The sequence below is a fragment of the Dunckerocampus dactyliophorus genome, chromosome 12 (genome assembly GCF_027744805.1).
Source record: "Dunckerocampus dactyliophorus isolate RoL2022-P2 chromosome 12, RoL_Ddac_1.1, whole genome shotgun sequence".
Classification (NCBI taxonomy): domain Eukaryota; kingdom Metazoa; phylum Chordata; class Actinopteri; order Syngnathiformes; family Syngnathidae; genus Dunckerocampus; species Dunckerocampus dactyliophorus.
Genome location: NC_072830.1, coordinates 2,693,064 through 2,717,876, shown reverse-complemented (window position 1 = coordinate 2,717,876; position 24,813 = coordinate 2,693,064). Strand labels below are relative to the sequence as shown.

At 42.0% G+C, this 24,813-nt stretch overlaps 1 protein-coding gene across 2 annotated transcripts in view; it reads left to right on the top strand.

Annotated features, from left to right (window-relative positions):
• arhgap35a (Rho GTPase activating protein 35a) overlaps positions 1-24,813 on the top strand; it is a 99,055-nt gene that overhangs the window by 64,206 nt on the left and 10,036 nt on the right. For both annotated transcript variants that reach the window (XM_054794844.1, XM_054794845.1), the window contains exons 3-4: positions 9,553-9,694; positions 22,930-23,007. In XM_054794844.1, the coding sequence (XP_054650819.1) occupies positions 9,553-9,694; positions 22,930-23,007 (220 nt within the window). The remainder of the gene's footprint in view (positions 1-9,552; positions 9,695-22,929; positions 23,008-24,813) is intronic.

Genomic DNA, 24,813 nt, shown 5'->3' with positions numbered 1-24,813 from the left:
AGTCGAACGAGCACGTAGCTTAGCCCTTACATCACAGTTCATCCACTGTTTTTGGTTAGGGTATTTCCTGTAATACTTGGTGGTGCTAACAGTCTCTATGCATGTGCTAATGTAGCCAGTAACAGCAGAAGCATATTCATCCAAATCAACAGTACAATCTTCCCTCCCCGCTGCAGTTTTAAACACATCCCAGTTTGTGCAGCCAAAGCAGTCCTTGATCAGTTTCTTCATTCCACACTTTAACTGCTGTACTTACAGGGGGAGCTTGTTTAAGAAGTTGTCTGTATGTTGGATAAAGGAGTATGGAGATGTGGTCGGCCTTTCCAAAGTGGGGTCTTGGAACAGCCTTCAAAGCACCTTTCATTTTGTTGTAGACTTGGTCCAGGATGTTATTTTCCCTTATTATTCCTAACTGCAATAAACGAGGGATGACTGTAAACTGTATCAACAATAGGCATAATGTAGTCAGGCTCAATGAAGCCTCAATGAAGGCTCAATGAATGAACGGTTCTCAATGAAGCGTTTAAACCCGACATTACTCACCACTGACAAGGGCTGGCTTTTTTCTATTACAGCCAATGACCTTATGCCGTATTAAACTTCCCTAGATCTGTGCCACCACGAGAAACTTGTGCATGACAAGCTTTTGCACTCAGTTGCAACGACTTTTTCAGACTTTAACGAAAAACACAGCCACACGGCTGACGTCACTCCTATTCTTGGCTTTTTTTTTCCTTGGCTTTTGTAATAAACCTCTGTGAGTCAGGGCCCTAATCCAATAAATGATCCATTAAAAGATACAGTTGGAAAAAATGTGCGTGCAAAATACTTTTAGGGTAAGACTAATCATTTGACATGATTATAAATTAATTTGTGATGGCATTTCAAATATATGACTTTTTTTTTTTTTAAACAAACTCTTTTCAGCGGAATAGTAATTTATTGACTGTCCCTAGTATAAACAACCACCGGTTAGAGCGCACTTCCCGTGCGAGCAGTGGCAGAGCCACTAATGTTTAATTCATGTGGCCAAGGTGAGACCATTACCCACATATGGGTGGCAATAAGTTGATACCTGAAATGTGTAGATGGCCAGTGGGGTGGCACAGCGAGGGGAAACCACTGCTGTAGCTACGTAGCCCAATATCCGACGTCCATCGTGAAACTAACTTCACCACGGTACATGGCGGACATGTCTGCATGGTGGTGTTGCCTTTTCATCTTCTTGCTGGTGGCGGGAGTCGAGTGGCAACCAGCTTTGAGGCGCATTACCGCACCTGTCGTGTTGGAGTGTGGCCCAGAGTTACGTGATATGGCAACTGGATCAAAACGAACTCATGAAAAAAATATAATACAAAAGCAGGTCCCGATCCTGAAGATGTGATTCGGGACATCCCTAATAAATCAATAAAAAGCAGTTCTCAATGCAGTCTACTGTGGCTGATCCTGCAACGTGAGTCATGACACAATAAATGTTTTCTTATTAAAAAAAACAACTATACAAAGCAAAATACAAATAAATGCAATCAAGTGGCTCAAAAAGGTCACAACATAAATATGAAAAAAGCTTGTAATGTTTCGTTATCATTTCATAGTGGCAGGTCACACTTTTCCACAAACTTGTTTTTCCGGGTCTTGTGATTGTTGGTGGCGACTGAGACATAGTTAAATGGTTGTTGCTTGTTGTTCGGTGGAGAATAAAGCACTCGGCTCCTGTCTTGTTCTGAATCACATCTCCACGTTTGGTGACCCTTGACGTGAGTAACATGTCGACCGACAACGGCGACAATAGCGCGGCCGTCCGAATGACTTTTAGCAACACATGGAAGCCCAGTCCCAAGTGCTAGAAATAACATGGGAAGTGACAAAGTATTTCCACATAGTGGCCACGCTGGACCTCCACTTTCTCTCGTATGAAGCACAATTGTAGCGGTTTTGAAATCGTGACTTTTTCATACCGTGCCATACCTTGAAACTGGTAACCGGACCATGCCTGATGCCTACTCATTAGCATATCAAATTTTGTGTTGCACATACTGATTTCCACTTGACTGGTGGAGTCCCCCCTCCCCTGTGGTGACACTTTTGACCTTAAATTGTTTGTCAGTCCTGGTATGCTGTTCATTCTCCTGCCACAGCGTGGTACAGATGGGCCCATGTGTGTACATTGTGCTTGTGTGATAATTACCGTGCATGGTAGTAGTGTGAAACAGGTTTTCACACATTCAGTTGTGAGGTGGACTAGTGAGGCGCCTGTGTCTTTTATCACTTGGCGTCTTCCTTTGGTCCCTAACATGCATACAATGTGCAACGACAGGTCGTTGACTGGCTATGCTTTCAATACAGTGGCCCTATGACCTACATCGGAGCTCCAGTAGCTCTGACCTTAAGGGTGGGGGTGTGGAGCGCAAAGATCAATAAAGTAACATGTGACACATTTTACCGCTACAGTGTGTTCTTAGATGCGAGTTATCACGATCAAGCTTATTATTGGCGATTGTGAAGGGGAAAAAAAATTAAGTACTATCCTCTTTTCTATTTATTTATTTATCTGTACAAACCACTGCAAGGGTTGCTGGCACCAGCAATTTGCATATAATCACCTGTATAATAAACCACTTGCACGGGCTCTGCATTGTACACAATGTACTTTTAAACTTGCGACACACGCAAGGGTCACGCATTCCTCCTCTGCCTTGCCCTTGCGACCTGGCTGTGTGCAAGGTTTTCCTGAGTGCACGCAGAAAATAATTTGCATCCCAAAGTAAATTGCAATATCATATATTTTGAATACTTTGTCTTTGTACTTTCCTTAAAAGTAATGTTATAATCTCGTCTCGTTCTTGTAGACTCAATCTTGTGTATTATCTTGTCCTGTGACACCCCTAGCATTTGGTAAAGAGAAGTTTGTGCACCACATTCTTAAAAAAAAAACAACAGAAAACTTCTGTCATGAACAGTAATCTCTCACCACGTCACACTTTGAATGTTGTGGCTTGACTCTATCACGGTTTTAAAAAATACAGTATATTACTAAATCACGCTGTTTTGCGGTTGAATACAGCCTATTATTTTACTTAGTTTTGCCTAAAATCATGTATGAAAATGTCTAAATGAACTAAAATACAAATATAAGGGATTCAGAAGACACATTCAAAGACGTTGTGATGATATGTAGTATTCTACACTGGTCACTAGGTGTCAGTAATGTTACTGTAACGTTCAGTGAGACACATAAGCACCAGACTTGATCGCCGGAACAACAGGCTTTTATTGCAGGTTTGAATTTTCTCACAACAGGCGCAATAATCCCCAATACAGGCTACTTTTGCGGCTGTAACCCACGGCAACCTGAAACTCAACTCTAAACGCACAACATCACTTCCGGTCCATCCTCCCAATTCAGTTCCTTCAGCACCGGAACACATTTACAGTACACACATAAGCACAAGTCTTATTTATGTCTTGTATGTCTTATTTTCTCTAATTATGTCTACTATACACTAAGTCCCCAACCAACAAACACATTTGGTTCCAGACGACCATTCTTAAGTGGAATTGTTCTTAAGTAGGGGAAAAGGTAATATTACCCATTATATAGGTACTACATGTACGTGTATACATATACAGTATATGCGTATGTATGTAAATATGAGTCTGGATGCAGTAGTAATATTAAACGAGGATAATTAATGAAAAAAACAATAATAAAAGTGATATAATAATACGGAATGATAAATGTTATTTACCTTTAAAGAGGAGTGGTCGAGCATACGTCGTTGTGGTGGAGTAGGAGGAGATATTGAAAAAAAGGACAAATGGTCGTCGTTCGACTCTTCTAAAAGAGGTAGTGTTCTGTGGGTGGTGTAGAATTAAGCAGACCTATTAACTCTTCATAAACTTTAATCACACGCTCTGTCCAGGTTGTATCATACAGCTACAATTTAGCTTTCTATTTACGGTAGCTTTCTCTGCCCAGCGTCTAACTCTTCCTCTGTTGGTCCCATTAGCAGTTTCACAGTGCCCTCTACTGGTCAAGCATGTAGCAGTATAAATATGGAGTTACAGTACTACAAGGCAAAATACATGAAAAAATAGACCAGTCGGCTTGTGTTCGTATCTCCGAAAGTTCGCATGTCGGATGTTCGTAAGTTGGGGACTCAGTGTATTGGGTTATAGGAGTGTAAAGGTGACTGTTGGGGTGTTATTTGTTGAGGTGTTATTTCATCTCAGTAAATGAGGGATTACTGTATAGCAGGGGTGCTCACACTTTTTCAGCCTGCGAGCGACTTTTAAGATGATCAAGTCTCAAAGATCTACCTGCTCCTGCTCCTCCTCCTACTATAAATATAGAAAATATATATATTTTTCGTGCATGAAGCTTCTGCTTGAGTTGGTAATTTGGCCGCTATATGCGGTCAGATATTGACCAAGGGATACAAAATGGGTGGCCGCTGGCCGCATTAGACAGGTGACTGCTATACACAGGGTCTATAACACGTAAAAGTGGCCGCTATAGGCAGGTGGCCGTTATATACAGGTGACCGCTAAGACAGGTTTGACTGTATTTATAAAAAATATGAGCAGGTATTTCTGTAAGTTATACATGTGTACCAGGGATGCATGCGCTTTTTCAGCATGCAAGTTACAAGTCAAAATGATCTACGTCTTTCAGTAAAACATATAGAAAATCTAAACTTTGAAATGCTATTGTAAATATTCATGATTAGTATTTCACATTCACATTTTCAAAGTTTACAGTAATCAAAGTAGTACAGTAGATATCATAATTATATTCAATATGGTAATTAAGATAATGACACATCATCCCTCAATAGTTGCGTACATAACCTGAGTCGTGGTGAAATGTAGCGTTCATTAGACACACACTTCATGTGTTACATCCAGTTAGCATTTGCTATCAAACATTACTGATATACAAGAAATTAAAATGATTATGCAAAAGGCAATGCAGCCGAAGTCGAGGCAACATATTCAAAAGGTTTCAGCAAATTGGCACATTTTCCATTTCATCATGAAATAATAGTTTAAGAAGCGGCCGTGTAGAAAACACAGATTTCTGTCGTGGAGTTCAAGACGCCAAGCAACGCCATCAAACAATACAGTTTTTTGCCTACAGAACATGCCGCTACAAGTGAACACATTACTTTTGTTATAGATATAAGCATCTTACCGCTGAGGTAGTTCATCCCTAATCAGGATAACAAAGTTGAAAGTTGGCTCTCCGTGTGTAGCTTGAAACGCCACGTGGGAGCAAGAGCGACTCAGGAGGGGAGCTTCACGTCAGCTGACGGATGTCATGTGACAACCACAAAGTGACGTTTACGCCTTGGCGATTTACCGGTGGCTTGTGATCAATGTAGTGGGCACCCCTGGTGTATAGGATCTGACTAGTGTGTGACTAGTAGAATGTTGACTAGTGTTGACTATCATCTGGTGAAGTAAATGTTTCCAGGTATGACAGAGCCTTGCGTTAAAAACAAGAATAACCGTGATAGGGCAGACCGTCGGAGGGCCCTTTGCTTTCTGAAAATGTGACCCAATTGAGTTGAATAGTCCTGACCTGGAGCATGTTCAGTGTAGATACCTACATTACAGGCCGTTGTCATCAGGTTCCATGACACTGTTGCCTCCAGTATAAAACTGCATTTTCAGTCTTTTCCATCTTGGAAATCCCTTCAGGGTGGTTGACTGTGGGTGTTTTTGACTTATCCGGTCATCTTGGGAAGATATATTGGTGGGGAGAGCATGCTGTGCTTTGACTTTTTTAAGCAGTCAACACATCTGAGATCCGCTTGGAGCCTGAGGGGAGCGTCAACTCCGAGTTGTGACGGGCGGCAACAAATAATTGAAACGGCTTTCCGAGTCCCCCCCATTTACCTCCGGCGGTGACAAACTGTGTTGGCTGTTACGCCCCTCCCTCCCTCAGTAAGAAGCCGGAAACACTTGCCTCTCTCTCTCGCTCTGTCTCTCTCTCTCTCTCTCTCTCTCTCTCTGTCCCCCCCCAGCTCAAATAGAATGTTTTGAATTCCTCTGTCACCTAACTCCACTCTACTGTCCTCAAGCCAGAAGTAGGAGAGGGGGACACAACACAATCCTGCAAAGGAAGTTCAACTTTGCAGAGGAATACTTTCAATGCTCCTTTTTTATTGGCATTGTAGTTTTATGTGTCAGCTCAGCACAGTGACAGTGCCAAAACTTGTCACATATTGTTATTACAGCTGTTCCTCTACTTTGGTCTTTTTATCCAATCAACAAATATAATTTGAAATAAAAGAAATAATGTGCAAACAACAAAAACATTGGCAAACAAAAATAATTTTAAAAAAGATGGCAAACAAAATGATTTGTACCAAAGTCATTAAACATGCTGCTTTTGTTGACAAATCAAAACATTGTTCTCATGAAGCAAAAATTGTTGTTTGCATTCCTGGAAGTTTTGTTTACATTTCTTAAAGTTTTGGTTGTATTTCAACTTCACTCTTGTGGGCGGGGCCTCCTCTGAATGATGGCATGAGAGCTTTTGCCCTCACTTCCACAGCTGAAAAAAGTCTTAAAAAATGCACGGGCAGTGAGTCGGCAAAGCGTAGCGTGCTTTGTTTGGGCACTCGATTTCACACTGCGATATTTTTTTGAAGGATTCTTTCATGTATTCTCCATCTGCCTTGCCTCCCCTTCCTATCTTATGTGTAGACCAGTGTCGCCAACTTGGCCATTTTCGCCCTAAATTTGGTGACTTTACAAACCCTCTTGGTGACTTATTTTCTCCCAGGCGACTAGCGACAAATTTAAGGACTTAAGACGTAAAAGTGAAAGCACATAATTTTCTGCGGTTGCTGCCCCGCCCTGCCCCACCTCACAGCAGTCACAAGCACCGTGTGCACCGTCAGCTGCCTCATGGCACTATCTGCCTCTCGGCGATGAGCGCGTCTTGGGCACCGAGCACATAGGTACGGTGCGCTTCTCGTTATAAAATGTCGTTATGCCCTCGTTAATTACATGCATAGTTTATTTTACTGCTTCAGACGCAACTCAAAACTTCCTCAAATTTTTTCCTCACTGCATACACTAGCCCACCGCCCCCTCCCTTGCTCACCCAATCAGCAGTCAGGAGGCAGTCTAGATGCATTCATGGACTTGCGACAAGTCGGATATTTCACATTCTTTTGGAAAATGCACATGTACTTTGGGGAATCACCGTGCTCGGCAAAGGTAGCTTGGTAGGACAAATGCGACCTGACCGTTCATACCGCAGTCGCATCACATGCACATGGGATGACATATCCACATACGAATGAGGCCTGAGTCGCATTTGACAAAATCGGGATCGTGCTGTTCAAATACAGGTCACGTATGAGCAGAAAAATGGGAATTGACCTGCAGTGTGAACATAGCCCATGTTGACTCAACAGCACCTCTGCTGGTGAGCCAGAGCTCCATTGAATTTGAATGCCATCTACTCCATTAAGCTTGAAGCAGCTGGGGGAAGAACTTAGTTTTTATGGCTTTTAAGCTTCCTCAGCGGTGATGCTTTCCAGTAAGTCGGCCATTGTGGCTGCTTTATGTTGAAGCGGTAATAGCACCGCCCAGTACGCTGAAATATTATAAGCCCGGTGAGGCATCACTGGGAAGCCGGATGAAAGCCAATCACTAACAATGGGTCCAGCTGAAGGACACTTTTGATGATGTTTATTCAAGTAGCAGTGCAGCAAATGCACAGGTCAGCCTCTGTTCAGCTTCTCAGTCTTAATTAGTGTTGCCTTGCTTGTTTTCCCTGTGTGTATTGCTTTTTGACAGTGTGTATGTGGAAGCAGGATGGAAAACCTTCAGTGTGGTGCGGCCAGTGAGGCCGGTATCTGGAGCAGAGGCCACTCTGGGCTCCATCTCTCTAATGAGCCCTCCTCCACTCTTCTGTCAGGCTTGCTCTGCTGCTGCAGTCTATGTGCCCAGCCAACCATGCATATACTGTATCCCCCTGGCCCCACCGCCCAGCCTGCCAGCATAGAGACACAGGCCTGGAGGGGAGGGGGGTCCAACAACACCATTAATACTGTTGATATCATATTCATACGGAAGACGACAGAAAATGTTTGGTCGCAAGTAGGAGTCTTTGGCGTATTCATCAGTTCATCCAGGGGTGCCCCAACTTTTCCCACCGAGGGCCGCATACTGAACAATGGAAGGATGCGGATGCACCCGAGTGAAGTTGGCACCCCACCCCACGCAAAACTTTGGTCAAATAGTCTCATTTGTTTGTGCTGTGTTGTGCCGTTAAAGTGAATGTTTGTGTTGCTTTCGTCTTTGAGTTATTAAAGTTTGTTTTATAGGCCAAGCAAAGTTCACCCAGCCCCCCCATTTACTCCAAATAAAAGCACAATAGTCCCATTCGTTTGAGTCGCGTTTGTGCTGTTTTGTGCAATTCAAATGAACGGTTGTGCTGCTTTCGTTTTTGAGATACTACACATTTTTTTATAGGTCTACCAAAGTTCACCCAGTCCCCCATTTGCTCCAAATGAAACCAAAATAGTCTCATTCTTTTGTGCTGCGTTTGTAGTTAAAATGTGCAGTTAAAAGGATGCCACTTAGATTTTACATTTCACAAACTAACAGACGCTATATACTGTATAGCCAAAAAGTTAATTAAATATATTCAAAACCACTAACATATTTTTCTTTAGTATTTCATCTTTATGCTTCTAAAATATTTTTTTCTTCAATATTACAACTTTATTGCCATAATAGACAACTTTTTTCGTAAGATCTTTTTTCTCAATAATATGACTTTATGCTCGTAAGATTATGGTAATTGGTCTTTCACTTGTGTAGCGCTTTTCCACCTCCAAGGCACTCAAAGCGCTTTGAACGGAAAAAGGCAGAAACAAACATTTTTTTTTTCTGACAAAAGACGGGAGTCTAATCTTTCTTTTGGTAGCCTTACAATATTCTGTTTGCCTTGAAAGATCAGTCCAAATGGTCTAAAATGGCCGCTACTGAAGGGGGTTGTCTTTGGGAAAATGGCTGGGATGGAATGAGTTAATGTTATAGTTTCATTTTAATATTAAATTGTATTAATTAAATACAAATATTCTAAAAATATATTTCTGACTTGTCTGCGACCCACCCAGAATGGGTCTGCAACCCACTTTTGGGTCCTGAGTCATCAGTTGAAAAACACTGGTCTACATAGTGGTGTCTAGCTTAGTGACACGCACACACACACACACACACACACACACACACACACACACACACACACACACGGAATGATGGCAGGATTGTGCACATGATTGCTTATCATTAAAGCTTTGAAGGAATGTGCGGGATGTGTGTGTGTGTGTGTGTGTGTGTGTGTGTGTGCGTGTGTTGTCAAGTGTATACTTGCAACCATATCGCCCAAGTTGCCCCTTCTCCATCCGATGGAGTCGTGCTTCAAGTCCTATTGTCTGTGTTGTCAGTGTCCATCAAGCGAGACAAAAGAGCTCAATTCTTTCTCTGATTCCTCCCATCAATCTGGTCTTTCATTTGTTTCAGAAACCTCGATCCAAACCCAGGCATTCCATCTCCAAACCTATTGAGAGCAACTACTTCGGTGTGCCGCTGGTTGCCGTGGTAACTCCGGAGAGGCCCATCCCGGTGTTTATTGAGAAGTGTATAAGATTCATTGAAACAACAGGTAAGAAATGGCATCACTTGCAGGGCTGCACTGCTTTCTCTTATTTTCAGTGCCTTCAGACAGCCTCATTCCATAAACCATACACAGCTTTCACATCCACGTTTCTTAATCGCACAGAATTAGAATGATCACTATTATCGTTTATCGTGGTTAATCGGTTCCAGACCCGATGGTGGTAAGTTAATTTTCTCAAAGTAGGATTCCGTATTTATAAATGGAATTGGGGTGCTCCCTTCGATCGGCCACCGATCAGTATCGGCATATGCCCATACTTGCTTTATAATGCCGATCAGCTCCGCCCCCACTGCAGCATCCAACGTATAGTGACCCTCCCCCACCCACTTTCCCTTCACAAAGCCAAAAACAGAAAGAAATGCATTGTGAAATAGAAAATGCGAATTGTGGATACCAGCATGTTGTTCATGTTCTGGTAAAACCAGCATATTGGCTTTGTTTAAGCAAGCTATGAAAAGAAATGTTGCAAAAAGGAGTAGCTCTTGGCCATTTTCATTTTGTAGAAGTAGCTCTCACAAGGAAAAAAAATGTTGGTGACCCAATGTTGGTGTAGCCAATAGTACGTTTAAACATTTGCACTTCATCTATGTGATCGGTATCAGCTGATTTCACTCATGGATGATTGGTATCGGCAGAATAAAACCCTGTTCGGAGCATCCCTAAATGGAATATTTTTGTAGTTAGAGCATACAAAGCCTGTTTCCAAACTTCTAAATACAGTTTTTAACATTATTGAGACATGAAATAACACCCCTGTAGTCACCTTTATACTGGTATTACTCAATATAGTAGACATAATAAGAGAAAATAAGACATAAATAAGACTCATACTCGTGTGTGTTGCTGCAATTGTGTTCCGGTGGCGTGGATAGGGAGTGAAGCTAACCACTGTATATAAACTTAAAATCAATAAATTGTGAACTCGCCAATAACAGTGCATCTGCCTGGCAGGTAGACCTGTCACGATAATCAGTACTGTAAATCGATTCATCGCTCGATAAATGAGAATGATGTCTATCATTTTGCCGGCCTCGATAAATTGACGTGTATGCGTGTTTCTTTTCCTCGTCTCTTTACCACACAGGCTGGATGACAACAGGGTTCACTCTACATCTGTGTGTGCGCATTGGTTGTATAGTGGAATGAACGGAACGAGTGAACACTCCTGTCAGCCTCTTTGTCCCAGTACGTGGAGGCGGGGATACTAGTGAGTGGCTACAGAGTGCTAGCAGCAAGTTGGCCTCATGAGCAAGCAAACGCTAACATGAATGAAGGCACAGAAGCGATGATTTGATGCCACAGCCCCAATGTGGGAATATTTTGGTTTTAAACAGAATGAACAAGGTGAGCGCATGAACACGGATGGACTGTGGAATTTGTTCGAAAGTATTGACGAGGAAGAAGGAGAATACGACCACCTTGGATGCGCACCTCCAACCCAACCGTCCAGTCCAATTTTTTCAACTGGGGGGAAAAAAAAACTACCTACAGCCGTCCCGACCGTCAACGCTTACTGAGGCGTTTGGTGCGCACTCATAGACCGTGTCGCTCGCTACATTGGAAAAGAAATGCAACCTTTCAATGCGGTTGAAAAGCCAGATATGTTTGACAGACTGTACGAATTGTCTGGGAGAACTTACATGTCACAAACAGCAATTCCTGAACCGCGCCACCGAGTGAAATAAGACGTATTGAAGGGAACACTGCATTTTACTCCGCCACCACAGATAAGTGGTCTGGCTCAAATATGACTCCCTACAGTAGTTTAACAATACACTACCTACAGTAACTGTGTGTGTGTGTGTGTGTGTGTTTTTTTATTTATGGAGTGGGGGTTTTTCTTAACAGAGACTGTCTATTTTTTATTGTTTTTGGTTATGATTGTGGTTTTTATTTGAGTGCAATTTTTGTGTCATTTAATTATCATTAAGGTTTAATGTTTGTTTAATTAATTTAAAAGCTCTTGACATTCCAATTCCAACATTAAATACTATACAATGTACACATTATTTAGGCATATAATTAATGGAAAAAATTGTCTCAAAAAATGTCAATCATATCAATTGTCAACAATAATTTGTAGGACAATTAAAATTTGCAAAATTTGTTATCGTGACAGGCCTACTGGCAGGCAAATCTCTTCACATGAGGACGAAACACAATGTGACTTTGCGGCGTATGTGCACTCATTTCTTATTGTCCACATATGGTCAGTTTAGCCATATTGTACTGAGCAGCCAGGACAGAGACGCATGCACCACTTTGCTATGTCACAATCGGTTTCATTTTGGGTTCTGTGGTTAAAAATGTAGGTTGATTTCCAAATCATTTGTGTGCCTTTTAGCCAAAGTGGAATTTGTAGGTTTCATACAGGCTCTAGAGTGAACTTGTCCTGGTGCAACCAAAATTAAGACGAGTAGCACGCTTTAATTGACCATTGTTGAAATATTCATTTAAGAAAAAGAAGCATACATTAGCTTTCTCGTCATCTTGGTAAAAATAATTCAACAGTATATTTACTGTATTTACTGTATTTTGTATCCCACACGCAAGGCACTTTTGAGCATGTGAGTTGATCAAGAACATCTCTGCTGCTTCCTGACATTCCAGTGCATTCCGCCTTTAATCTCTCGGTGCTGTTAAGTCTGCATATGTGTGGGTTACTCAAGCCTTACAAAAAACATCTATTGGCCGCCTGTCGCACGTGGAAGAGTGGAGGCAAGACTGGTGATAATAAATAAGGCGTCGTGTGAGGTTTCCGTGTATTGGAGCGGCTCCTCTACAGGAGCTTCTAGACAAAAGAGAGGAAGAAGTATTTATGTACGCTCTCCTCCTCAGGTGTGTTTTTACTGCTTCCTCATATCCTCCAGTGTTTCATTTATTACCATCCTTGTCCTTCAGTGCCCTTGTTTTTCTACATCTGAGTCACTTCTCCTCCTTCCCCCTCGTCTCTTTGAGCACTCTCTACCTGTCAGCTTTGATTTCCTTCATCTATCTCTTAACCCACATTTCCATTTCTCTGCAGTCTTATCACCTGTCTCCTTTCTGTATCTCGACATCTCTTCCGTCTCCTCAGTCAACTCCTTTTATGTGCGTATTCAGGGTTTTTGCCAAGGTAATATTCTTCCCTGTAAGTCAATAGAGACTTATTACAGTACACCTCACACCTATACAACACACTTATTGGCATCCAATACATGGATTATTTTCTTACAAAAAACTAGAAATCTATGGTTGAAGGCCACCACAATGTATCCCGTTAGGTATCCTCCAAATATTTCCGGTTTAAAGGCGGGAATCACTCCATAATTATTTCAGTGTTCACCACGGTACACAAGTTGCCCAAGAATCAACACATTGAAAGGAAATCAGTTCCGATACCTCATGGTAGTTTGGGTCGATCTCATAAACGTGACTTTGTACTGTCGATGTCATATGACATCAGTCAGCTGACATTAAGATCCCCTCCTGATGTGCTCTTGCTGCCCCGCAGCAAAGATTAAGTGATGAACAGATGTCTCAAACTACACACAGGCATGCACCTTTCATGTTCCGATTATGGATAAGTTCATAAATACGCAGGACTTGATGGAAAAAGTCCTCTGTGCCAGTAGTTGGTAATCACATGAGGCGTGGATGTTGAGAGTGGCATGGGAACTTTATCTCACCCATGGGAAGGATGTACATTTTGGGACACATTATCAGTAGTGTACCCTTTGAACCAGTGGGTGTTTGGACCTTTCAACACTAGACACCCTCATCAAAGGTGGCCAACTACAGTACAGGGTGATGAAGCCTGAGCCTGTGTCCCATGCCCGATCGTGAGTAAAGTAGTGCCTGGAAAGTGGAAGGAGATGAGCCAGGCAGTACGGTCCCGACCTGGGATCAAAGAAACTGCCCCACCCACCTGGTCATTGCTCAGCCTCCCCCTTGCCCCCACGCTCCACCCTTGAGTAAGGGCAGGAAGGAAAAAGGAAGAAAACTTCATTAGGGTCGTCAGGTGGGAACCCTCCTTCATTGGTGTTTTTATGATAGGCCCCCTGATAGGCCCGTGACGCCTCCAGAGAGATCATCGGCAACACCTGGCATCCCAGGTGTGTGCCCCCCACTGCTTTGAGCCCAGCAAGTGTCGTTGCGCTTGATCCATCGTGACATGCCTCTCGGACGCCTCCCTTGTGAGGTGTTCCAGGCGTGCCCGGCTGGCAGGAGGGTAAGGAGTAAAGTCATAATATTACAAAAAGAAGATTATTTCAGAAGAAAGTTGAAATATTTAGGGAAAAATAGGGGACTGAAGTTCATACTTCATACTGCTTCATACTGCTACACTTTTTCACCTATATCACAAAGCTCATTTGCAGTTTCTCCTCAAAATATATCAAACTTCTTAGCATATCTACAACATATAAAAGTGGCAAAGTTGCATCTTTTCATTTTTCAGTATGTGGCCCTCGTGAACACCCGTGGTTTATGTAAAAAATAAAAAAAAACCTGATTATAATTACAGCATTTACACTCCATACTGTATATCTGAATGATTATAACAACATCCTGACAGATCAAATCATCATCCATATTATATTTCTACACCAGTGTAGTCTTCGGTGTAGCTAATTAGGTGTCCAACCAGTGGCTTTCCCCTCACTTCCAAGCTTTTGCACAATCACACACAGACCAAGCGGAGGTGGAAGGTGGAGGGAAATGAGTAACAATGTATTATGATGGCAAGTCAGACTTATCTGCGTCTGCAGTCTGCAGCTCCAGTATAATGGTGCTTACAGGAAATGACCATACAGCGCTGACACCGTGTTTGTCACTTTGGTTGGAGTTGATCATGATCATGAGCGAGCATTGAGAAGCTCACCCTGACCTACAGCACAGCACATCAACATAGCTTCAGTAATTCTAACAGTTGGGTGATCTTCTGTTGTATATCCTATTTTTACGGAGACAAAAAAAATCTTCAAATTTGCGGGGCTGTGAATGCTGAATGGATCCACTTTATACGCTACTCACAAAAAGCTAGAGGTGTTTGGCTTTCGGGTGAAGGTTCAGGATGAATGTCCAATACGCGACAGTAATCCCTCGTCTATCGCGGTTAATTGCTTCCCGACCCGACGGTGCCAAGTGAATTTACCTGAAGTAGGATTCCTCATTGATAAATTGACTTTTTTCATAGTTAAAGCATAGAAAGAGCATAGAAAACCTGTTTATCACCTTTTTAAATGTGGGTTTCAACAATATTAGAGCACTCTAGACATGAAATAACACCCCTGTAGTCACTTCTACACACATTACCCAATATACTAGACACAGTAAGAGTAAATAAGCCATTTAAGACATAAATAAAACTCATGCTCGTGTGTGTTGCTATAAATGTGTTGACTAGGAGACCCGAATAAATGAACATAAAAGATTAAAACATGTGAGTCCATTGCCCATCTGACGACGGGACACGCTGTTAAGAAAGACCATCGCTGCTGGGATAAAACTGTCCCTGTATCTCTTGGTTCTGTGTTTTGGGACCACCAGTTTCTGTCCCGATAGCAGATACTGGAACAGGTGGTTGTAGGGGTGCAAAGGGTCCTGCATAATGCTAGAGCTCAGTCTCTGCAGCTGCTTGGTGTAAATCAGGGGTCACCAACGTTTTTCCTTGTGAGAGCTACTTTTACAAAATGAAAATGGCCAAGAGCTACTCATTTTTGTAACATTTATTTCCAGAGCTTATTTTAAACCCAAACAAAGCGAATATGCTTGTTTTACCAGAACATTAACAAAATGCTGGTGTCCACAACTCACATGTTGTATTTCAGAATGCATTTCTTTCTACTGTTCTTTCATTATTAACTGAAAACCTGAATGAAAAGCAGGCTTGCGGGCACCTCGTGGTCGTGGGGGGCTATGTGTGGTGCCCGCGGGCACCACGTTGGTGACCCCTGGTGTAAAGTGACTCCAAGCTCACCTGTGACTGTCCTAGATTTGACCATCTAATTGAGGGCGGTCTTATTTTTTGCAGACATATTTCCAAACCAAGTAAACAAAAAGATAAAAGTGATTCAATACAATTGTGATAAAACAGTCATAAGACTCCTGTCAGTGTTAAAAACAGCCAGTTTCCTGAGACAGTGCAGGTGCTGGTGTCCCTTTTTATAAACCGCCTCACAGTTGGCCTCAAAGTTCAGCCCAGAGTCAAAGATTGTGCCCAGGTATTTGTACCGGGTCACCTGCTCCACAGTCCCACACCCTTTATAGAGACCGGGTCAACGCTGTGGCTTTCTTGGCTAAAAACAATCACCATGTCTTTGGTTTTGTTTGCATTCATCAGCAGAAAAGAGTCCACACGGCATTTAATGAAATCCTGTCCAACTGGTGCATGGCTATTTTCCCCATCCTGAAGAAGGCTCACGTTTACGGCGTCGTCTGCATATTTCAGAATGGACCTGTTTTATTGTGCCTATTGTGAGATCATTCAAACCTGCAATAAAAGCTCGTTGTTCCGACGATCAAGATCATCACGTCTTTGAATGCATCTTTTGAATGCCTTGTATTGGTATTTCACTTCGTTTAGTCGTTGTTTTGCTTGAACATGCTTCATTTAGGCAAAGCAATGTACAACTTGCTTACATCTGAATTGTTTTGACAAATAATAGGCCCTAGTCAACAAAATGAAGATATTTTGGAGATAGCGAAGTTGCGAAACCTGAAGCGGCGAGGCATTACTGTATAACCTTTTTCGGCTGAACTTGATTTGACCTTGTCTGAACTTTTGAATCCACATGTCCAACTGTCCTGCTGTTCAGCTCCTTGTTAGAGAACAGCAAGTTGTGCAAAAAGCACTGAAACATTCATCAGTTGGACATGTGCATTCAAAAGTTTCAAGGAGGTCAAATGAAGTTCGTCTGTAAAGGTTATACAGTGTTCCCTTGTTTATCGCGGGGGATAGGTTCCCAAAATAGCCTGCAATAAGAGAAATCCATGAAGTAGCCAACTTTGTTTCTGATGATTCTATATGTTTTAACACTAGAACTACCAAGAAGGGGCCATGGTAGGGGCCATGGTAGTTCTAGTGTTAAGGCTGTAAAAGCCCTCACCATACACTTGATACACTTTTCTCAGACAGACATTTCTCTCTTGTTTAAACACTCTCAACGTTCACGTTTTGTTTGAATTTGAATGATCAACCTACCAGGTTGCCTCTTCGTCCTGGCACCGTTCAGCTACACTGTAGCGTTTTTCTATCCTTGTTAAAACATATTGCTCCTGTCGTTGTATTTTATTATGACAATAATATTACATGTCATACGTGTCAGAGGGAAAATAGAGCATAGCTCTTAAGGAAGGAAGGAAACTTTCCTCTTGCTTCGGGCAAGCTTTTATTTATAACGTGGAAGCAAAACAGAACAGTTGAGCACAAACAGATTAGCATGGCTAGCCCTTCTCACTTCCGCCTTCCACCACATAGATAAGGCCCCCTTTTCATAGCTGTCTGAGGCAATGCCTGTTAGGACGAAGTACTAAAGTAATCGGCGATTTCGACAATAAAGTAAATTTATGAGAATAAAGTTGTAAATTTACTAGAAAAACTACTGTAGCTGCCAGAGACAGCTACAGTATGAAATGTGACCGTATGTGACCTTTGGCCTTGGTCAAAGATAATATTACGGCTTTTTTTCTTATAAATTTACGACTTTATTTTTGTACTCTCAGATTAGTTTTTTTTCAATGTGGCCCTAATCCTGCGTCGTATCAGAGTCACACTGCTAGCGATCCAACATTCATGTCAATTTGGCAAGCCGAACGTATTCTGCACTGCACAGGAAGGCACGGGGGAGACTGATTGACAATGGTCTACAGTGCCTTAGCCAATCAGGACACACAACACAATGTGTGGGTTCTCTCTTAGCCAATCAGGATACACAACACAATGCATGTTAAAAAAAAAAAGCCCCCAAAAAATTCTGCAAAACTGCGAGTCCGCGAAAGGTGAACCACGATGTAGCGAGTGAACACTGTACTGCAGGGGTCGCCAAGCCGTCCATCGTGAGCTACTAGTCGATCTTTGGGAGTTTGCCGGTCGATTGAGAGAACGTTTGAAAAAATGTATGATTACATCAGTGCCCTCACCTGCCGGAGAGCAACCAACAGGCATGCATTTTGTCCACCGAACACGCCCGTACGCCTCGCCATTATCCAGGCAGCAACCCTTGAGACCCAGCAAGGAGCCCAGTCCTCAAATCCCAGCCGGAGATACAGGAGTTCCTCGGCTCGCCTCGTACACCGACTCGCCCCCTCGCTCTAGCAAAAACGTTGCGAGAGGAAGGGAGTGGCTGGCAGCGCGCTGCAGCGATGTGCCTGCGCACACAACAATATTATTGCACGTTAATGGGGCTCCAAATCTGTATTTGTACTTTATTTATCCCACAGCAGGGAAATTCACTTGTTACAGCAGCAAGCAAGATACGCAAGTAAAGAATACATAGTGTCTACAACATGGTTCAGGTGGTGCAGGTGTTGTAGAGCCTGACAGCGGTCGGTATGAAGGACCTGCGGAACCTCTCCTTCTTACACCGTGGGTGTAACAGTCTGCTGCTGAAGGAGCTGCTAAGGGAACCCACAGTGTCATGTAGCGGGTGAGAGGTGTTGTCCATGATGGATGTCAGCTTAGCCAACATCCTTCTCTCCCCCACTTCCTCCACGGAGTCCAGAGGACCATCCAGGACAGAGCTCGCTCTCCTGATCAGTCTATTGATCCTGCTCCTGTCCTTGTCCGTGCTGCCCCCTCTCCAGCAGCCCACAGCATAGAAGATGGCTGAGGCCACCACAGAGTCATAAAAGGCCCGTAAGAGAGTCCTGCACACACCAAAGGACCTCAGTCTCCTCAGCAGGTGGAGGCGACGCTGGCCTGTCTTGTAGAGGGCGTGGGTGTTGACGGACCAGTCCAGTTTGTTGTTAAGGTGAACACCCAGGAATTTGTAGCTGTCTAGCAACTCTATGTCCGCTCCCTGGATGTTCACCAGTGTGAAGTGGGATGTTTTCCTCTGGAAGTTAATGATCATCTCCTTAACTTTGCTACCTGCCTTTGCTAAGTTAAGGCACAAATATAACGCCATAGACGTCACCTCCAGAATTTTTTTTTGGAGCTTTTACGCCACCACACGTTGAGGGCTGACTGTTGTCATGCTTTGACCAGCCCCCCTCTGTCCTCTGCATCGCTCACCCACTACCCTGAGCCAACAAGCCAAATAAGAGTTGTGGTTTGCTCACAAAGCCGACGCCACAAGCCCAACCTGGACCAAGAGCTACAAAAGAAGGGGTGTACTGGTGCCCAAAGTGCGGCTCAGGGTCCATATGCGACCCGTGGCTCATTTGTCATTGCATCACTGCAGAAACAAAATTAAATTAAATTTAAAAAACAGCAAAAATGATTAAAAAATACAGCAAAAGGCAAAATTAGAAAATGTTGAAACCAACAACCGATAACACAAAGCATGTATTGTGTGTGTGTGTGTGTCTGCTGTGGTGTAAATGACTTTTTGATCCAGTTTGGGACAGAGATTGCACCATGGCGAATATCGCTGCTTTGGTCCTCATGAATCCCTCCAAACCTTTCTCATCCTTGGGTTTTTTGCTGTTCCTATTTATCCCCCCCAACACTACCACCACCACTCTCGCTCCTCTTGTCCTCTTTCAAAAGCTTTTGCGGATAATTGATTGGGAGACGACGAGAGAGGAGGTCGATGGCGTACGCCTTGACTGAAAGCTCTCTTATTTCCTCCCTGCGTCTGTCTCACCCCTCTTACCTCCCTTCCTCTCTCACTCTCTCCAATTCTTCTTTGTTTCCATCCAAAAGTCTGAATAGATCATTTCAGTGATGTCAGGTTTTTTATTTGTGTTTTTTATTTGATTTTTTTTTTGAAATTATGAATGAAGCAAATTTCATTTTGTGGCGTTACTATACTGCAGACACACTGTCGTATTTACAATGCTAACCACTAATGAAAGTAGATGTAAGGAGCGATTGTTATGCTCCAAAGTGGCCGTGATGCTCATACAATGTTGGAATTCCTGCAGGAAAAATTGCGTCAAAAACACCCGACAGAAGACACAAAGAAGAGACGTTACCGCCGCTGTTTTTTTTATTGGCCCATGGCACATTATACAAATTTACCTTAACAACTGAAAAATTTGCTGTAATTTTGAAAAAAAATGTAAATATATTAAAAGTTATCATCTAACAAGAAAAAGTCATAGTTTTACAAGAATGATATTATTAACAACAGTATGAAGGAAAATAGCAGCATTTAGTGACAAAGTTGAAATATTAAAGAAAGTTGTAATATGGGAAAAAAAAAACACAAAGTAAAGGTGTTTTGGAAAATTAGGTTGTGGAATATTACGAGAATAAAGTCATAATATTACGGGAATAAAGTCATAATTACCAGAAGAAAATTTACAAAAAGAAACTTTAAATAGTTGGAAAATGCAAAATGTAAAATGGGGGGGGAAAACAGCTGAAATTTTAGGAGAATAAAGTCAAAATATTAAGAGAACAAAAAAACTTTTACGAGAATAAACTCGTTATATAATGAGGAAAATTGATGTCATTTTACTAGCATACAGTTGAAATATTAGAGTAAACAGGTTCTTTTGTTTTTTTTAAGCAGCAATATTTTCACAAACAAAGAAAAAATAAAATTGTAATTTTTAGAAAATTAGGTTTGGGGCTAAAGAATATTAAGACAATAAAGTCCAAATATTATGAGAAGAACATTTCTGAAGATTGTTTGACTGGAGTTTTATTGTATTTTATTGACATATTTACTCATTTTGTGTTTGTTTGTTCCTTGCTGTTGTCAAGCCTAGCTAAAATCCTTGTGTTGTAATGACACCATGTCTTCAGATAAAATGATCTGATTATCTTTTTTACTTTACCAGGGACTCCTTGTCTCTCACAGAAATCAAAGGAGGCGTATTTACAGAGCTAGTTCAAGTAGAATTAAGAAAGAGTTACTGTAGTCTACTTTGGCACCTCTAAATTTGCCCCAATGGTCATACAGTTTTGGAATTTGACTAGCACTACGGAAAACAAGAGCCATTAGGGCGCTAGCTGCTGTTGTTACTTGACTGTTTTTTTGCGGTTAACTTCAACTTTTAACAGCTAATGTTGAAAAAAGAAACTTGTATTTATATTGTTTCATATTACTTTGGTTCTGCTGGACCTGAGCGCTGCCTTCGACACAGTTGACCATGTGATCTTATTACAGAGGTTAGAAAACTGAGTGGGAATCTCTGGTACTGCTCCAAACTGGTTCAAGTCCGATCAGGAGGACAGCAAGTACTTTGCTGGAATTGGTAACTGTGTCTCAGCTCAAATGGCTATGACCTGTGGGGTTCCCCAGGGGTCAATCCTGGCTTCCTGTCGCTCAGAGAATACACTTTAAAACGGCTCTTTTCATGGTCTAAATGGCCAAAGTACATCTCTGACATGTTAGCGCCACATGAACCATCTCCAGCTCTGAGAAGCTCAGGGAGGGGTCTCCTGTGGGTGCGCAGAGGCAGGACCAAACAGTCAGTTTTATGCTGCCAAAATCTGGAACAGTCTTCCAGAAGATGTGCGACAATCCTCAACTTTGGCAATGTTCAAATCCAGGCTGAAACTGTTAAACTGTGCATATGACAACTCAAACTATTTTATCTTTTTCTGTTTTATGGAAAGAGTTATGGAACTGTATGTAATGATTTTAGAATGACTTCATGGAATGACCTTATTAAGTGATTTTACCCTTCTTGTCTGTGAATGACCTTGTGTACGAAAGGTGCTCTATAAATAAACTTGCCTTGCCTTAATAACGCTACTGTTAAGAATGTTGGAGTGTCACATTAGTTCGTCCAAGGACTGGACACAACTTGGATGTGAGCATACACGCTGATGCTAACATGGGAGGTGCTCAGGCATACAGACCGCAGCCTCGTTTGATACCAAAACCTTGCATTTATTCGTACCTCTAGTGCTCCTCTGAAAATATATCAATACATTAGTGAAAATAAGCACATGGCCATCTTTTTTTACTGTGTGGTTTGTCTGTCGTAACTAAGGCCCCGTTCCCACGGGAGCGTGGTCCACACTGTGCCAGATTAGTAAATGGTTGCATCCAGACAGGAACGGATCGCTGAGTGAAAACCAAACAAGGCACACCTGCATGCGGCGCTGTCAACAAATACGCGTATGGAACCAGGTGACACACCAAACCATAGAGGAAGAAAGAACGGATGCACGTAAGTCCGTCGTCTTTAGCTTTTCAAGGCTCGTGGAATGACGTGTGTCATTTTGGGAGTATAAGACAAGAAAATACCGGGAGAATGCCAACTGCAGTGAGTCATGACACTTGAAATATTCAGATATTTAGGCTTGTCGTCAAAGCTCACGGGGCGCTGACGTCATCGTTTTAAATTGCAGCGGATTTGCTCGTCCACACGTAAACGGCCAGCCGGTTTTCAAATGTTCCCACTCTGGAAGCCGTTTAAAAAAAAAAAAACATTTCAATTCATCCAGAACATCGTTCTCGTGTGGATGAGAGGCTGAAACCATAAAATATTTTCTTGTTTTGACCTGAAAGTGTTTCCGTGTGGATAGTCCCTCAAAGAAGTGGTGGCTGTTAAGTTGCAGTCTTTCATGTTCCTCCTGATGCTGTTCATGTGCTGTCAGCAGGTATTAACGTCCCAACCGGGACCACCTTTTGTAAGCGTTCAACATAAACCTTCAGACATCACACTTTACTGCACCTTTCGTGTGCCAGTAAAAAGCCAGGCGGCATAACGGTACAAGCAGATGGCGAGGGGAAAAGCCAAGGTGGAACATATTAGGAGGTAAACATGAGTGATGGGAGTGTTCTGGCCTCCAGAGTAGCCTTGAATGAAATATAAATCCATCTAAAACACCCTAGTAAACAACAACAATGTTAGTGGCGTAGAGAGAAGTATTCACAGCCTCTTGTGTCTTGTTAATAATGTGCGCCACTCAGGTAGCTTGTCACCAGAGGGCCTGGAGGAGTGCTTCGTGGCTTTAATAGATAGCGTGTATGCTAGCGTGTTAAGCACACCACCACATTACAATAAGCCATTAGAGCAGCTTGGAGTGCTTCTACTCACCACAGTGGAAGTAAATGGCCAGAGTACTTGACCGTACTAATCCCTAAAAACACTTTTTTTTTTCTTTTTACCAGGCTTGAGCACGGAGGGCATCTACAGGGTCAGCGGGAACAAGGCGGAGATGGAGAGCATGCAGCGTCAGTTTGACCAAGGTATGCATCACTTTCAGTTATTCTACTCTTCATCCTACAATAACAGACAAACCACATCATCAATCATCTTTATTCCTTAATTTAGCAAGACATTTTCAATAGTTCTGTGCTTGGGAAAGGTACTTTTCTGCAGAAAGTCATGTTTGAATGACTGGGGCGGACTTGAACCCCCCATCAAACACCTTTAACTTTCGGGTGAAGTAAGATTTGTAAGCCAGGTTCAACATCAGTATTCTCTGACATCACAAATGGGTCAAAATTAAATTTCATTTTGATCATACAGCCTCAAATGCCTCAAAAGTTGTGCTTATTTGGTTTAAGGCCTGACCGTGATCCACCAAGTAGGATTCCTTATTTCTAAATGGAATGTTTTCATACTTTGAGCATAGAAAACTTGTTTATGACCCTCTAAGTATGATTTTAACATTATTAAAGCCCTCTAGACATGAAATAACACCCCATAGTCATCTTTACACTCCTCAATATATTCCATAAAAAGAGAAAATAAGACATAATACTGACTCAGATGTTAGCATTGGGAGCGTTCCTTGTTCTTTTTTTACTTCCTGTTGTGTACAGTACCTCCTGTGGTGGCTATTCTCTCACAAATGTAACATTACTGACACCTCCTGACCAGTGTGGAATACGACATATCACAACGTCTTTGACTGCATCTTCTGAATGTCTTATATTTCTATCTTGGTTTATTTAGCCATTTTTAGGTGTGAAGGTGCTTCATTCAGGCAAGGTGCTGTGTGAGGAGCACAGTCATCTCATACTGCCCCCACATGGTGAAGATCAGCATTGCGCATCAGAAACACGAGTCACATTAAACAGATGAAACACATTTATTTCAGACCCGTAAAGAAATGTTCTTAAATGTATGTTTACTTTTCTAAAACTGCCAACTTGCAACTATGTTTTTTTTTAATTCTATTATATTCAAGGGAGCCACATTTGATTTTAATTTTACACAAATGAATACAGGAAGGACCCAAACTGCACTTGTGTTTGTTGTGCTCTGCTGCTGTAACGGGTAACATTGAAAAAAGACTAAAACTTGTGACTAAAACATTTGTAGTTTTAGTATGAGAAGAGGCAAAATGGCTCTTTTGATAGTAAAGGCTACCGACCCCGGGACGAATAGACCGCATTCAACCACATGATAGAGTGAAGCTGCGGAATTTGAAGTGCAAAGTGGCGAGGGATTACTGTGGTTAGATCAGGGGTGTCCAAAGTGCGGCCGGGTGGCCATTTACAGCTCGCGGCTGGTATTTTATTGGCCCTCAGGACGTTCTAAAATTATAGCCAAACAAGAAAACTAAAATAATGGAATAATGGAAAACATTTTTTTACAAGAATAAAAACAAACTATTAGGAAAATAAAGTCATTATTAAGAGAAAATATTGAATCAAATGCAAATATGCAAAGACGGGATTGCAAAAAAATCTATATTTTAATTCAGTGTCTTCAGTGTATTCTGAAAAGTGAAATGCAGTCCGCATATCAGCCTGTATCAATTCAGTCCCATCACAGTGCTTTTTATATTTTCTGTTAAAAAAAAAAAAAAAAAAAAAAAGTAAAGATAATAGTGGTTGCTATTTTTTTGTCTTTAAAAGAAACAAAAAAAGAATAAAGTTGCAGTTTTAGGTTTGGTAAAAGAGGACAAGTGATGCAGGAGATGGAGTATAAGTATTAGAATAATAAAGAAAAAAATGTACAATCAATGCCACTGACGTACCTTCCATAGAGGAAGCACAGCCAGAGGACACGAACGAGGACAGCGTGGCTGAGGTATCTGTGGT